A 15,298-nucleotide genomic window follows, 5' to 3' on the forward strand; every position below is an offset into this window, starting at 1 on the left:
TTGTTCATGATTGGGTCCCATGATTTTGCACCTCATGTTTTGATAGGATGGTGATGGAAATCATAGGCACGTCGCAAATCTGCGGGGGCCCAATAATGGCATAGTTGTCCTTTAGATTTATTTTAATTCCCCCTTTATGGGCCCACAATTTTACACCTCTTTAAAAAAAAAACAATCCCAAACTTCCACAGGTTATTCGAACATTTATCTTATTCCCTCATCAAAACTTTTAACTCTGCCAAATGCTAGTCTTGCAACTTTTAAAATTCCATAATAGCAGCCTGACACTAATTATAGGGAAATGATCTAGTGTTAAAACCAAAACCAAGTTCACAAACAGTCAACCACATAACCGTTCGATCGAGATCGGATGGTGATCGTGATGATGGGGGGCCACTTTAAGAGTTAATCAAATCAAGTAGGGCTCACTTCCATCACAACACATCCAGTGCCCCTCACAAATAAGACAACATACCACAAGTACAACACCCACAGATCCAACAGATGTCGTTACGCCCTTCAATGTATTCAGAATTAGAGAAGAAATGGCTGTAAGAATGCAAGCAAAAAATAAAATAAAGAGGTAAATGCAACAGATAACAAAGTTAATTCATAGCAACATGATATGGAATTACTCCATAATACAATATAACCCTTAGTAATTAACTGTCTTTGATTTATATGTGCAAACGGCGAACAACACAGCATCAGGCACAAAAAATGTGAAGCGCGAATCACAAGCGAGTCCAGATTCCTCAAAAGAAATGCTTCTCCTAATTACATTCATCATCTAATCAAACTGTTAAAAGCTAAAACTACAATACACCTCCCAGTTAGCCTACGGTCATGAAACACTGCATTAACCCCATCTCGCCTCTATCGCATTTACAAAAGCCCTAACATTTAACTCTCAACCAATTTCAAAAGCTTGCCTTGACAACCATCATCTTCACTATCCTCATTGCACATATCATGATTGTTTCAAACATACGTCTCGAAATTTCCTACTTCACATTATGGCAACAACCACTCCATTGACTTGAACCCCTTCACGTGTGGGGCGAAGAACCTCCTCCTTGTTCATAACTAACTCAGAATCCTTGTCATCACCGCCGGTCTTGTTTTGACCATCATTGCCATTTCCAACACCATCATTGTCTTTCCCAAGTTCGTCTTGGTTCCATTTTTGTGCTCTAAAATTCACCAACTTTCCATTTTCGGGAAGCCCATTGCTCGCATCCAAACCAGCTATTGCCTGCTTATCATCTTCAACTGGATCAAGTTCAGAATTAGTGGGGACCTCGCAGACTGATACTGCAGATCCACCGGACTCGGCTCCCTTGGCGATGGTCGGGCATGCAGAGAACTTCGTGCAAGGGTTAACATCGGTTGTAGAAGACACTATATTATGATTTACTGGGCCGCAATGGCTGGAGCCTCGTGCACTGGGCCACCCTTTTATATTATGATTTACCTCAATGTTGACCCACTGGTTCGATATCCAGTCCCTAGAAATCCTCAGATCCCTTCGTTGGATAATTGAGAAGATATCTTCACCTGAGCAGATTAGGAAAGGTACATAATTCTTTTTCTTTATTTTAAAGGAGAAACCACTTCACTAGAAAGAGTTAGAAAATAGCACTAAACCATACTAACCCACAAAAAATAAAAAATTCTAAATCAGCCCTTGCCTCGGAAAGAAACAGGAGAAATGGAAGATAGATGCAACCTGTTTCCAGGATCATAACGGGATAAAGTTGGACTTGGCTCAAAAAAAAAAAAAACACATTCAATACGTTTCAAACGACGAACCTACAAATTTTTTTTTTTTTCAGTTTAAAATGAAGTTTTGCTAACTATGGTCAGGACTCAACCCAGAGATGATGTGTATTTTTTTAAAGATATTTGATAGAGATGGAAATGCATTGTCTTGGTCAGAATCTAGTTCTTCCAATGTGTATCAATATGAGTACTATCCTTTTCTAGAAAATGCCTCTCATGTGGGTTAGACGTCTCCTTCAACTTCGATCATTAATATAACAACCACAGCACCGTTCCCAAACAAAGAAGATTGACTCTAATCATAGTTGCTTGGTTCCTGTAATTTCGTCCATTCTTTTTTTTTTTAATAATAGAAAAAATATTATTAGAAAGAGGAGAGGCTATAATGGTCAGAGGTTGCTCTACAGCGAGAACTGTCCTATCTAAATTCTTGTTGGCCATGAGTCTGCAACACCCTGACGTTCACAATACATATGAAAAGTTAAATCCAGAGCACTCACAAATGCAAAGGCTTGTCCACTATAAGCTGGCATCCAAGGCCAAGGCTATGACGAATATCCCTTGACATTACATTGCTTGTGTCACCCAGTCACCATCCACCCACAAGCTAATATTCAAATCCTCAAGGAACACTCGAATACTGATAAGGAAAGTGTGAAACTTAGCTTCCTTATAATTCATAATTTTGATAGGACCCAAGAAAACCTCTAGAATTTCATCTTTATTGTCACGAAATTGTCCACAATATGAGCTGGCGTCCAAGGCCCAGGGCGGGCTATTGACGAATTTCCCACGACATTACACTGCTCATGTCACCTAGTCACCTTCCACACAAGCTAGCACCCAAATCCTCAAGGAACACTTGAATATTGATAAGGAAAGTGTGAAACTTAGCTTCATTGTAATTCAAAATCCATTGGACCCAAGAACGCTTCTAGAATTTCATCTTTATTGTTACTAAACACCCCACCAATTCCAGACCGACCCAGATTTCCCAAGGAGCAACCATCAAAATTCAATTTGACGGGGAGCAGACGCAACTAGGCCACTTTTAAGTTCTCTTTTGGCTTCCTTCCATAAATAATTTCCCTTCAGTTTCTGAAGAGTTCGCCACTCCCTAAAACTCACCATGCACTAGCACCCAAGAAAATATTATGGTTCTTATATCACATGGTTTTCTCCAAATAAGAGACCTTATCCTCAAACACACTTATTTATCCCTTTTGAAATTGCCCAAGTTACTAAAAAGGCAATCATTATACAAAGACCTTGAGCTCTATCCCAAGTCACCCCACTCTCTTCGTGCAATCTACTACTCAAACTCCTCTCTAACTAACTTATATAGATTAAAAATGGAAAAAACGGAATGCTACTGAATCGAAGACCCTCCCAAAACATAACCACCGACTTAAACATAATGAACCGAACAAATTGACCACCATGATTTTGAATCTCCACTTCTACTTAAAACCTCACACCCCCATCATCCACCCGAGTCCTCATATTTACCCAAATTTACCATCCTTCAAAGGACATTCTCGTCAAAAAACCTCCATTATTACTTCTCAAGGAGAGGTTTATTCCTACGGCATAAGTTTCCATGACCGAATTCCCCATTTCTCTTGGACCAACACACCCTCCCCTCCCACTTTACGAGGTGTTTTAATCTCTTTTACCTCCTCCCACTTTATGAGGTGTTTTAATCTCTTTTACCTTCCTCATCGCCTTCCCATAAAATATCTCTTTTGGATATTCTAAATTTTCTTCCCAACCGACACTGGAATTTTGAATCGAGACATCAAGTAGATCGGAAGGATTGAAAGGGAAGCCTTGACAAGAGTAATCCACCCCCAAAAGAGAGAACTTATCTCCCAACAATCTAGCTTCCTTTCCATTTTTTTTATTTATAAAATCTAGCTTCCTTTCCATTCTTTCCACCAAGAGGCCCTACTTCGCAAAATAAAATATTTGAAGGAAAATCAAGGTAAGATTTCCAAAAGAAAATCTAGCTTCCTTTGAAAGGATACCCTAACTGAGAGGCAAACCAAGGTAAGATATGTGTGTGTCATCCCCAAAGTGAGATGGAATGAAGAAAGGCTCCAACAAGAAAACATTCAAGAAGCCCTCTTTCCAATGCTCTTCAACATTCTAATTGGTACTTTCCCTACTAAAGAAAGGAAGAAGAGGGAGCTTGAGTCATCTTGCAACAAATCTCTTAAGCACTTGAAGAAGTCAACATATCCTCCATTCCCAAGGATATGGAAGGATAATGAAGAGATGCACGCCAACCCCAACCTACAGGATTGTAAACTTCTTTCATATCCATCTTACAAAGGATGCTCCTATTACTTTATCTATTCCTTGAACCAATTCACTCATTTGCAACGAGGACCATGTCTAAATTTTGTCTCCCTCCCCCAAAGACCCCCTGGTATGGAAAAATCACTTCCACAAGCACCTTTTCTAAGCCACATCGGTAAGACTTCAGCAATAATCTTGTAAAGACTACCAACGAGACTGATAGGGTGTAAGTCACCAATAATGACTGCAGAGACTAATGAAAGTGGTACTGGTCTCCTTGTTTAAGCAATCCATACATTTTTATTTTTTTTGAAAATTGACTTTTATTAATCCTTAGAATGTGAGGAGGGGACAAGATGTCCCCATCCATAATACATAGACTCCAGCACAATACACTTACAGTAAATGAGTATTAGTATCGAATTAAGACTGCCCATCCCCAATCCCCCCTACATTACCCGGTAAGCAAATTTGCATAGATTCGTGAAACATGCCCTGTTTTGCCAACACATTCGCCCTTTCATTTGCGGTGCGCCTTCTGTGGACGATTATCGGACGGATCGTTCTCACAATATCCTTAATTTCCAATATATAATTTTGCAGAAGCCATGGCCCTTTTGAATTGCCCAAAGCCCTGGAGATTACATTCGATGAATCGCCTTCAATGATCAGGGGTTTAGAAAAGTGAGATATGTACCATTTTAAACCAAACAAGAGTGCTCTCACTTCTGCCTCATTTGCGTCGCATTTCCCGATGGGACCGGAGTATGACATCAGTAAATCCCCCTTTTCGTCCCTTAATATTCCGCCCACCCCTCCCTTTCCGAGGTTTCCGATAGCACTACCATCGAAGTTTAGCTTTAATAAACCATCTGTGGTGGCTCCCATTTTGGCTTGAATTTCACTTCAATCTTCCTCTCCCATATTACAGCCTTCCAGTTTCTCAGTATTTCTCCGAGTCCGTATGATACCCCTCTGATATTTTTAATCCAAGATATAAGTTCAACCTTTAACTCTAATCCAATCCTTTCAAAAGTCTTAGTTTTCTCCGTGAAGATACGACTGTTTCTCTCCTTCCAAATGCTCCAAATGAGAGCATATGGTAATAACTTCCAAAGCAGCTTCCTGGTATCGCCAAAAGCAACGATAGACCAGTTGGTAATCACCCTCCTAATTGATTTTTGCAAGACCCATTTGACACCAAAGGCATTGATCATCCCCATCCATACCCGATTGGTAAATGGACAGTGGAGAAGTAGATGATCTAGTGATTCTTCCGCCTATTTACACAGGATGCACCAGGAGGCCATTTGAAATCTTCTCCTTTTCATACGATCGCACATGTTGATTTTCTCGTGAACAACTGTCCATGCGAACGCGATAACTAGAGGAGGGGCTGAAGATTTCCATATACCAGCGCGACGAATTGCCTTACGACCTCCGTTATTCAATACAGAGAAGAAGGATTTAGAAGAGAATTCACCATGAGTTTCAGGGATCCATATCATTTCATCTGACGCTACCGGCGAGTAGTACTGTGATTCAAGTAATGATACAAAGAAGCAAAACGATTTATCTCCTCGTCTTTCAAATGTCAGCTCAGTCTTATATCCCAGAAAATCTTTCCTGCCGCCGGTTCCCTTGCCATATAATCAGACACGAGAGCGTCCTTCTTGTTTGCCAATGCAAAGAGTCCTGGAAAAGCATCCTTCAACCGTGTTTTTCCACCCACAAATCCAGCCAGAAGTGCACCTCATTTCCCACTCTTAGTAAAACAGTCCATACATTAGAACTCCATATTTTTAATAAGCTAACCATCACACATTCCCACTCTTGGTAAGATGCCATAATAAAGCCATCTGAATCCCATGATTTGAACCTATTCATAGCCAACATTGAATCCCTAGTCTCTCCTTCCTATAATTGCTTTTCTAACCATCTCGTACTTTCATTGGACAGTGTCCGAGAGGGAAGGATGACAATCGAAGTTTTTAGTATAGCACTTCTTATAATAGCCATCAAGAGCATCTTCTAGCCCTCTAAGATCTTCCACAAAGTACTTGCTTTATTAAGACTATTGTCTAGCATTAGACATGATGCACATATATTCAGTGTTGTTCAAACAGAAGAAGAAAAAACTTCAGAAAAACAACCCAATTTCTTGTTTAAAAAAAAAAGAGACGACAATTTCCAATGGATTCACTAGCGAAATTTCCATGCCAAAAAAAAAAAAAAAACCACTAATCATTTGAAGAAAATTGAATAGTGCACTGATCTTTCTAAGAAAAATACGTACCAGGAAAATAAACTTGCAGAGCGTCATCTCCAAAGCCGTCAACTCCAGTTACCACTCCTTGCCACCAGCCATCATTCCACCATGCATCCACTGGGGTTCCAACCTCAAAAACTACATCAGTCAACTTCCCAGAGGGAGGACATTGCCGAATTGTAAGGCCGCCCAAGCATCTCATGCCCAATTTATCAGGAGCGGCTGGTCTAAAGGCAGGGATCCATTCCTACATAAAACCAGAAAAAAGTCTAAGATCTTTGGAACCCATCCAGCCCTAACTAGAGTATCAATAAGGCATAGGGCGACTTCAATCATTCACTAATATGAAGAGGCACGTCATACATAGCCAGTAGTGACTTAGGAGATATGAAGAATCAATAAAACGAACCAGAGACTTTAGCAAGCATTACCCAATGTTTAAAGTTCAAACACTAGCCTGGTAGATGTAGAAATTTGCCAGATCAATTTGGTTTTGAACCTAACCAAGTGCCAATAATGAATGTATCTGCGGAGTTGACTGATGTAGTTTTTGACTTGGTTGGGTCAATGAAGAATCAAAAAATAATATTTTTTTTAAATGATACTAAGACGCGGGTGTTACAGTTTTCGGTAACAAGGGTTGCTGGTTGTAGATGCGGTACCACTTATATGGAGAATGAACCCATTGAACTGACGGGCCAATACTGATCCAGCTCATTAACCTGGGCATAAGGTGTAATAAAGACTTCACTAGGGTTTGGAGTTGGTGGAGGAATCATACCAATAACTTCCTGATTCTGATGAAACCACCGGACTTTGACTTTTTTCTGCCCTTTCTTATTTTCATACATATCGTCCAAATATGCAAGATAGTTGTTTCCCTCTTTAGCCATGACAAGAACAAAAGAATGGCTCTGCGAATCAGAAAATCAATGTTTGACAATCAAAATAGCATATCGATGCAGCAAAACATGCAGAGAAGTACCAAAGCTTACAGGTATGGTGGTCCCACTGCGACAAAATGCTTTGTAATGCTTGAGCTGTTTGCCACAAGTCCAAGCAGCACCTGACCACACAATGTCCAAGTTGTGGCCTTTCAGGTTCCTTGCCAAATGACCCTGAAACAGGGAAGCTTGAAATAAGCACAAGTATGATTGCGTACATCCATAGGGATTAGTCCCGCCCTAAAATGGGGTGGGGATACTCACACGAAAAAATATTGTTAAATTCAACCCACAAAGGCCATGTTTGTTTTAGATTAAAACAACAGATTGTGCAGTCCCCAACTGATTATTGGACCGAAAACTGCACTAAATTTTAGGGCGATAATCGGTTGGGGACTCCACAATCGGTTGTCATAATCTAAAACAAACAGGCCCTTAAATATTCCTAGGTTGGTAGTTCCCTTGATTATCAACTAAGCCAGGTCGGCTCAACTAATTTTGTAACACAATCAGCATAATGAATGAAGTATTAAAATTCTCATTCTCTGTTATTGCAATTTTCATCACATTGATATGATTAAGTTCAGACAGGTACATATAAGTAAAAACAAGGACCTAATTATTCCAGCATATAGCTTGGGTGTTGAGGATATGGAGTTTTGAGCTGAGAATCATAAACAAGGATCACATAGTTCCAGGTGTAAGCAAGCTTTGAAATACAAAGTTTATTTATTTGTTTAATGACAATAACGGCAAGATGATATCAAAGCAAGAAAGGAGAAACGTATAGCAAGCATAGTTTTAAAACTCCCCCCTCGTTCGCGCTGACTCCCCAAACTCATTCCGAAAGATCACCAGCAAATCTAATTTGCCTCATAATATATTATTTAAGAGCATAAAAGCATGTCCTATGATCTCTAAAGATTCAATCATTACTACATTTCTAGATTTGTGGACACGGATATGAGTGTCACATGTCGACACGGACATGTAGTGTCGGACACGGCAACGATCCCAAAAATAAGAAAAGGGAACACGGCTAAAACAAAAAGTATATATCTATGATTAGGGGAGCTATAGGATACATTAAATATAATATTAGAATAAGAGTTTGTTTAGGGTATTAGGTTTAGGAGAGAGTCTCAACTCAACTCAACAAAGCCTTTGTCCCAAACTAGTTGGGGTCGGATAGAGAGCTAAAAGAAGAGTATATAGCAAAAATATTAGTTAAAGATGAGCTAAAAGAAGAGTTAATAATTAAAGAGGTAAACACAATATTCAATAATAATAAAACATCACGCTTGATACGGTACAAAAAATGTGTCGACACGCCCACATTAAGTTTGACACTTATAGTAGTACATTTACAAGTGTCAAAAGGAGAGCCGACACAGGTTGACAGGACACGTGTGTCAGCAATAAGTTCAAAGTGTCGGCTAAATCATAGCTACCTTCTCATATCAACATGGCATTGGCAACATAATTGCCAAATTTAGGTAAGACTAGAAATTCAGGAAAATATTTCAACTTATTGAAACATCAAGTGGTTCGCGATTTATTCAAAATAAACTCAAATATCTATGAAAAAAATTTAAGTGCGAATTGAATCTGTTAAAGTATAAAAGATAAATAACGCCTTTCTCCAATAGCTTAAGCTTTTGGAGAAGTTGTAAGCTAACATGGTATCAGAGCCAAAGGTCTAAAGTTCAAACTTCCCGGATAGCAAAAATCCACATGCGATTGTCGGCCCAAAGTGGGACCACATGTGCCACGTGTTTGCCAAGTGGGCCACACGTGAGGGCGAGTGTTAAAAGTATAAAAAATTAAATATTGCCTTTCTCCAAAAGCTTTTGGAGAAGTTGGTAAGTTAACATGGTATCAGAGCCAAAGGTCTCGAGTTCAAACCTCTCGGATAGCAAAAATCCACATGCGATGGTTGGCCCAAAGTGGGACCACATGTGCCACGTGTTTGCCAAGTGGGCCACACGTGAGAGGGAGTGTTAAAAGTATAAAAGCTTAAATACTGCCTTTCTCCAACAGCTTAAGCTTTTGGAGAAGTTGGTAAGTTTCTAACAATTTCACATGTTAACTTACCAACTTCTCCAAAAGCTTAATCTATTGGAGGAAGGCATTATTCATCTTTTATACTTTAACACTCCCCCGCAAGTGTGGCCCACTTGGCAAACACGTGGCACATGTGGTCCCACTTTGGGCCGACCATCACATGTGGATTTTGCTATCCGGGAGGGTTTGAACTCGAGACCTTTGGCTCTGATACCATGTGAAATTGTCAGAAACTTACCAACTTCTCCAAAAGCTTAAGCTGTTGGAGAAAGGCAGTATTTAATCTTTTATACTTTTAACAGAATCCATGATCATGACAATCCAAAGAGACACACCCAACCACTATACCATGCAATCCAATTCTAAAGGATTCATTAGCCGACCCCAACTAGTTTAGGACAAAGGCTTAGTTGAGTTGAGTTGAGTTGAGAATCAAATTTTTACAAATATTTCTCGAACTTTTCGAACATTTGTCTAGCCAAATTATTCCCGAACACGATCTTGGTAACTATGGTTGCAACCACAACTATTTCCATAAATTTCAAAATGGAATTTTATTGCTTGCAATTCCATGTGAAGAATTTAGAGCTAACTTCAGTTTGGGGTTTGTCCCTTTGAAGGAACTCGGATATGAGAAATGAAATGATGTAGAGATGATAGGGCTGATTGGAGAGAACCCAAATAGATGGAAAGGGGGACTTGTTATTACTTTCCAAAACAAAGCCGAAAACCATGAGGATGGCTAGGTACGTGAAGAGACACTTGGTCCAATTGTGACTATGGTGCATGCGCTCATGAACATGCATGCACACATGCAAATACAAGTGGAGGTTTTGTGTAACTACTTTCCAAAACAAAGCCCAAAAATGAGGGCGGAAAGGTAAGTAAAGAGGCACTTGGTCCAATTGTGACTATCGCACACATGCTCGTGAACATGCATGCTGTTGGGATATGGATTGAGTTACCCGTAACCCAAAGAAATGTCGTCGCCCACATAGGTTGGTGGGCCCCAACAAGCTAAAGGGATAAATCCAAATTAGTTGGGAGGAGATATTTGATGTCTATTATGGTTTATCATGATAAGGCATTAGAATTGGACTTGGGTGGGATTCCTAGACTTCTATCTTAAGAGGGAGACTTAGAATCCTAGACTACATATAGGTAGTCGAATTCCCTATAATAAAAAATAACATGAGAGGTCCATTCTCTCAATTTTCTCTCCCTCAAGTTCCCCTCTCTCTCTCTCTCTCTCTCTCTCTCTCTCTCTCTCTCTCTCTCTCTCTCTAGAGCGATCATCCTTAGGCTCTCGGATTTGTGATCGTGAAGAACGAAGGAGCGACTCTCGTAGTTTCTCCTACGACACACAATGAGATCGTTACCAGATTGATTGCGATATCAACGGGCTCGTACTTCAAGCCAAGATTCTGACTTCCGCGTTTGGGTTGCGCAAATAAGGTATGACTCGCTAGCCATTTGTGTGCAAGGTGCTTAGTTGTTAATTATTATATAACACATGCATCCATGCAAATACACGTGGATGTTTTGAGAGGAGGCAGTAGTAGTGTGAGAAAGAACGCAGATGAGACTAGTGGTGGTTCTGGGTGAAGAAGAGAGAAGGAAAATTAAGGAGCAAATGTCAAGTACATCTTTTCGGCCATTTTATTTAAATTGTTGAAAATGAAAAAGGTGCCAAATTTTGGGAGTGCGGATATCAGCCCTCAATAGTTTAGTTCACGTAGATGTAGTATAGTTGTATTCATATCCCTTTTTTTAATGGTGATAGAAAAAAACAAATAGAGGGGGTCTCAAAGCAAAAGAAAGCAACACAAACTAAGGCCAACAAAAAGGAAACACAAAAGGAGCAGCAAAGAACCTCAGTGAGAAGATGACCAGAAGCCCTAATCTCATCTCTATCAACTCTGAAACGAGCAAGCGATCTGCATTGCAATTGGCTGATTGTCAGACGTGATGAATCTCAATATCATGAACCTTGATCAAATTGGGGATCTCCCCTATAGCATCCACAAACCTCCACGGGTAGAAAAGTATATGTCTCACCCATCTAACAACATTAAGGGAATATCCCTCAATGATAAGGTAATCCAACAAGGTCTGATCAACGAGAAAGATACCATAGCAAAGGGATTGCCCCTCCACCTCGTTGGAATGCTTCTCACCAATAGGACCTGAAAAAACCCACCCACCAACCTCCCTCCCTCTGAATTCCTCAGCAAGGTTTCAAATTTCAGTTTGGGTTTAGGTTTCAGTCGCCACGGAAATAGAAATATTTCGGTTTCGATTGAAAATTTCAGTGGGCATCTTAAAAATTATGAAAACGTATGGAAACATATGCAAATGATAGAATTTTAAGATGAAAGTTCAGCACATGCTAGAATGAACATAAATACAAACTTAGAAATCATCACATGAGCAAGACAGTTATCCATAATGGTTTAATTACATCGAACACTGAGGGACATCCGTTGTCTGGTAAATCGATACATGGCACATCTCACATGTAATTCATATATAAATATGTATATGTAGTCCATACACCACATTTCACATGCCTTTCATATAAATATAATCATGCAATGTGTATTGATATAGTATACCACTAATGCACTTACAATTTTGGTTTCAATATGCATTTTAGTTTTAGTATGCTACAGTGAGGATGGAAATGGATGAAAATGGAAATATTTCAATTGAGTTGTGTTGTGTCGTTTTCGATGGAAATTTAAACAATGCTCCTCAAAAGAACCCCAATGCCAGTTGGACCAGGATTCCCAAATGCTTGAACAATCGAAGTTGCATTCATATCTTCATTTATTTATTTATTTGAAATGACATCTTCATTTATTTGTGTAACTTCTAATACAACTTATATCTTAATTTATTAATGTGTAACTTCTAGTATAACTCATCATATGAATACAACATTCAATTTAATATGCAACAAACCAAACATAAAAAATATAAAGAAAAGGACCTCAAGGTTTAGGAGGGTTGATACACGATTCTTTTTTCTTTTTAACTACAGATTGTTAAACAATTCCTTGAACATATTTCCTTTAAATTTTACCACTCTAAGGGCTATACTTACTCCCTAGGAAACAAGGTGTAGGGGTGCAACTTGGGTCAGGTCGGGTTGAGCTTTTGCTAAAAAATGAATAGGAATCAACCCGAACCCAACCCGATTTCAACCCAAATTCCCAAAATCATCCCGAGTTGCACCCCTAACTAGGTGTGCATGTTTGTGACAAAAAAGCAAGAGACACAAATTCTTTCCTTCAATAATAAATTAAAAAAATTGATATTTGATATTTGATATTTGATATTTCAATTTAGTGTAAAAAGAGTTTTGTATTTAAGATTTAGAACCCTTGGAAATGAACACAAGAAAATATAATACAAACACAACTGGCAAAACTCATATACCCTATTTTCGAATGTATGCGTGTCTTAGTACCTAAACTTATGCCATACCTGAATCCCATAATACAGAAAATGTTTTCCCACGACAGCACCCTACGTTTGATTGTGGCTTTCATGTTGTCATGTCACCTTGTCCCGAACTGATTCGACCTTATCTAGCCTGGCACTTGGGAGGTTTACAAGACGCTTAGACAAGTTTCATCTGATAGATGGCAACTAGATCTTGTGACAACTCAAGGTATAACCGACTCTTAGTGTTAACGTCTATCAATGAGTGTGTTACAGTTGTTTTATGACCATGGATTAACCATTGAAGGCCCTACTAAGCCATGTTAAACACTCAATGGAAGCCAGGCTTAAAAAGCACCAGCATGGTTGGAGGCAAGAAGTATAAAGTCAGTATTCTGCTTAGGACTAAAGCTGGACCAAAACCAACTCAGTTTTCGCCAAAACAATCACAGCAAAACAGAGAGCAACCAAAATGTTTTTGTTCCAGTGTATACTTCGTACCAAAATGAACTAAAACCAGTAATTCAAACGAAATTAATCATTTCTGTCAGAATTTAAAATCCGCTTGGAGGCAACATCTATTTCACACAACAGCTTGAAAAAAGAACGTCTAACATGCAAGCTAAGAAATGTGACATGCTCTCCCACACGCACACAACCTCTAAAGCCTTAAAGCAGCTTCAAACATGCTGGTTTCACACATTGCTCTACCAACATGCACCACGAGGTCCAAGAGACCCAAAGCGTTCAAGGTGGCCAGGTACATACATGATTGACACCAGTATACTCCACATGTGCTAAGATGAACAATCCATCGGGGCGCAGGAGCAATGGCATTAATAATAGTAAGTAAACATATTACTGATTTCCCCGAAAAAAGGGTAAGCTAAAAAATGTAGAGCAATGACACCATTTGCTTGTGTGATGTCACAATCTGTCAGAGAAAACATTGACGAACATTTTCATAAGCAATATAAAGCAAAGCTGATAACACATAAGAAGAACAGACAAGAATTACCCAGAGAAAAATAAATAATCTCAGTACAATTGTCTTTCTGCAAGAGCAAATTGTAAAAAAAAAAAAAAAGGGACAGAAAAATGAAAATGAAAGAAATGAAGTCTAGCTCAATAACCAGATATATTGCTCCAGCAACCCATCATTTTCAGAACCATAGTTGCTAGAGTGAGAAACGAGTGCGAGAAGCGTTGTAGGAAAAAGAAGCACTAAGCGAGGAATCTAACAACAAGAAATGTGGGAAACAAAAAAGCTCTAAAGTAAGAATAAACATGTTGGAAACATCATCGATAAGTTAACATGAAGTATGTAATAAGCATCACTAGAAGTGAAGAAGAAGCATATAGAAAGAGAGAGGGTTATAGACTGCACCTCACATCCATGTGTAGATAACATAGCCTTAGTTATAGGTTTGTAGGATTTCGAGGTGAGAAGGCAAAAATGTAAAGAAATTTGTATTTTATATGTAACATGGGCCTTTGGGCCACATTGCTAATGTTTTAGTCTCTCTCTCTTTGGAGGCTATCATGTAAATGCATGTAGTATGCTTTTTTTTTTTTGAATGGTATGTAGTTATGTCATCTTTGTCTGGTATTAATGTTGTAAACTATGTAAATACGAAGCATTTGAAAGGTTCCTTCATTTGTTTTGCCTGCAAATGCTTCTGCTCATACAATCATTCAAAAAAAATAAAATTGCTTCTACTCATAGAATGATGTTATTTATCATGTTTGCTGTTTCATTGTACTACCAATACAAAGCAACAATGAGAAGTTGTTGCTTTTATGGACTCAATTTTGAGTTTGTTTTATCCATGATTTTGACATTCTAGAAGTTTCTTGGTAGACTTGATGAGAGGAAACGGAGAAAGGATTTTATATTGGAAAGGAATTTACTTTATCCTTATCCCCTGGAGGAGAAACTCTCAAGTGAAGACCGGGAGTTATATCAGCGTTATAAGGTTTTCATGCGTTTTCATTCACAGGAAGAGCATGATGCCTTAATTCAGGGCCTTATTCTGGAGCGTAATATTCGGAAAAGAATTCAAGAACTTCAGGTGTGATGGTTGCCCGACTTTCAGCTCACAATACTTGATTCTCTGCACATTTTTCATATTATATCATTATCTAACTCTAGCATAATTTCTTGATCACTAAAATATTATGAGAAAAGGTTCTTCCTGAGTAAATATCTGAGTTCGGTCCTTGATATACATGCTTTGTTGAGCTTTCTACTGCGACACATCTCTGGCTTAATTTCTTCAGCGGTTCAAAAACATGATAAAAAAATCCATCTCAAGCTTTCTATATTCTTTGACAATTATTTCTCAATAAAAGGTTAGCTGCGGCGTTACTGTTGCCAACCCAGAATACGCTTCATGATTTCTACTGGTACCTCTATGGCTGCCAGTTAAAAGGCCTTGCTTCTCAATCAGTACTTGGCTCTACTATAAAGTCTATTCTCACTTGCTTTTTC

The 15,298-nt window shown here is 38.9% G+C and overlaps 1 protein-coding gene across 2 annotated transcripts; it reads right to left on the reverse strand.

Annotated features, from left to right (window-relative positions):
- Positions 1–590: 590 nt before the first annotated feature.
- On the reverse strand, positions 591–7,504 carry LOC143855990 (uncharacterized). Of its 2 annotated transcripts, XM_077366033.1 has the most exons (4): positions 7,348–7,504; positions 7,134–7,266; positions 6,380–6,599; positions 591–1,557 (listed from the first exon to the last, which is right to left on the reverse strand). In XM_077366033.1, the coding sequence occupies exons 2-4, from the start codon at positions 7,197–7,199 to the stop codon at positions 1,010–1,012; spliced, it is 834 nt and encodes a 277-aa protein (XP_077222148.1). In that variant the 5' UTR covers positions 7,200–7,266; positions 7,348–7,504; the 3' UTR covers positions 591–1,009. The 2 variants fall into 2 exon arrangements, with proteins under 2 accessions (XP_077222148.1, XP_077222153.1); XM_077366038.1 differs by lacking the exons at positions 7,134–7,266; positions 7,348–7,504 and adding an exon at positions 6,784–6,893.
- Between the last annotated feature and the right edge of the window lie 7,794 nt (positions 7,505–15,298).

This window comes from Tasmannia lanceolata, unplaced genomic scaffold (genome assembly GCF_043159265.1).
Source record: "Tasmannia lanceolata isolate RefF3 unplaced genomic scaffold, GAP_Taslan_0.1 ptg000003l, whole genome shotgun sequence".
Lineage (NCBI taxonomy): Eukaryota > Viridiplantae > Streptophyta > Magnoliopsida > Canellales > Winteraceae > Tasmannia > Tasmannia lanceolata.

Bases quoted from the DNA above. Each gene is read 5' to 3' on its own strand.
- LOC143855990 (XM_077366033.1), bottom strand. From the start codon at position 7,199: ATGAAAATAAGAAAGGGCAGAAAAAAGTCAAAGTCCGGTGGTTTCATC. The intron at 6,600-7,133 runs GTATGATTCCTC...GGTTTTATGTAG, and splicing joins TCAGAATCAGGAAGTTATTG to GAATGGATCCCTGCCTTTAG. The intron at 1,558-6,379 runs GTACGTATTTTT...TAATCTGCTCAG, and splicing joins TCTGCAAGTTTATTTTCCTG to GTGAAGATATCTTCTCAATT.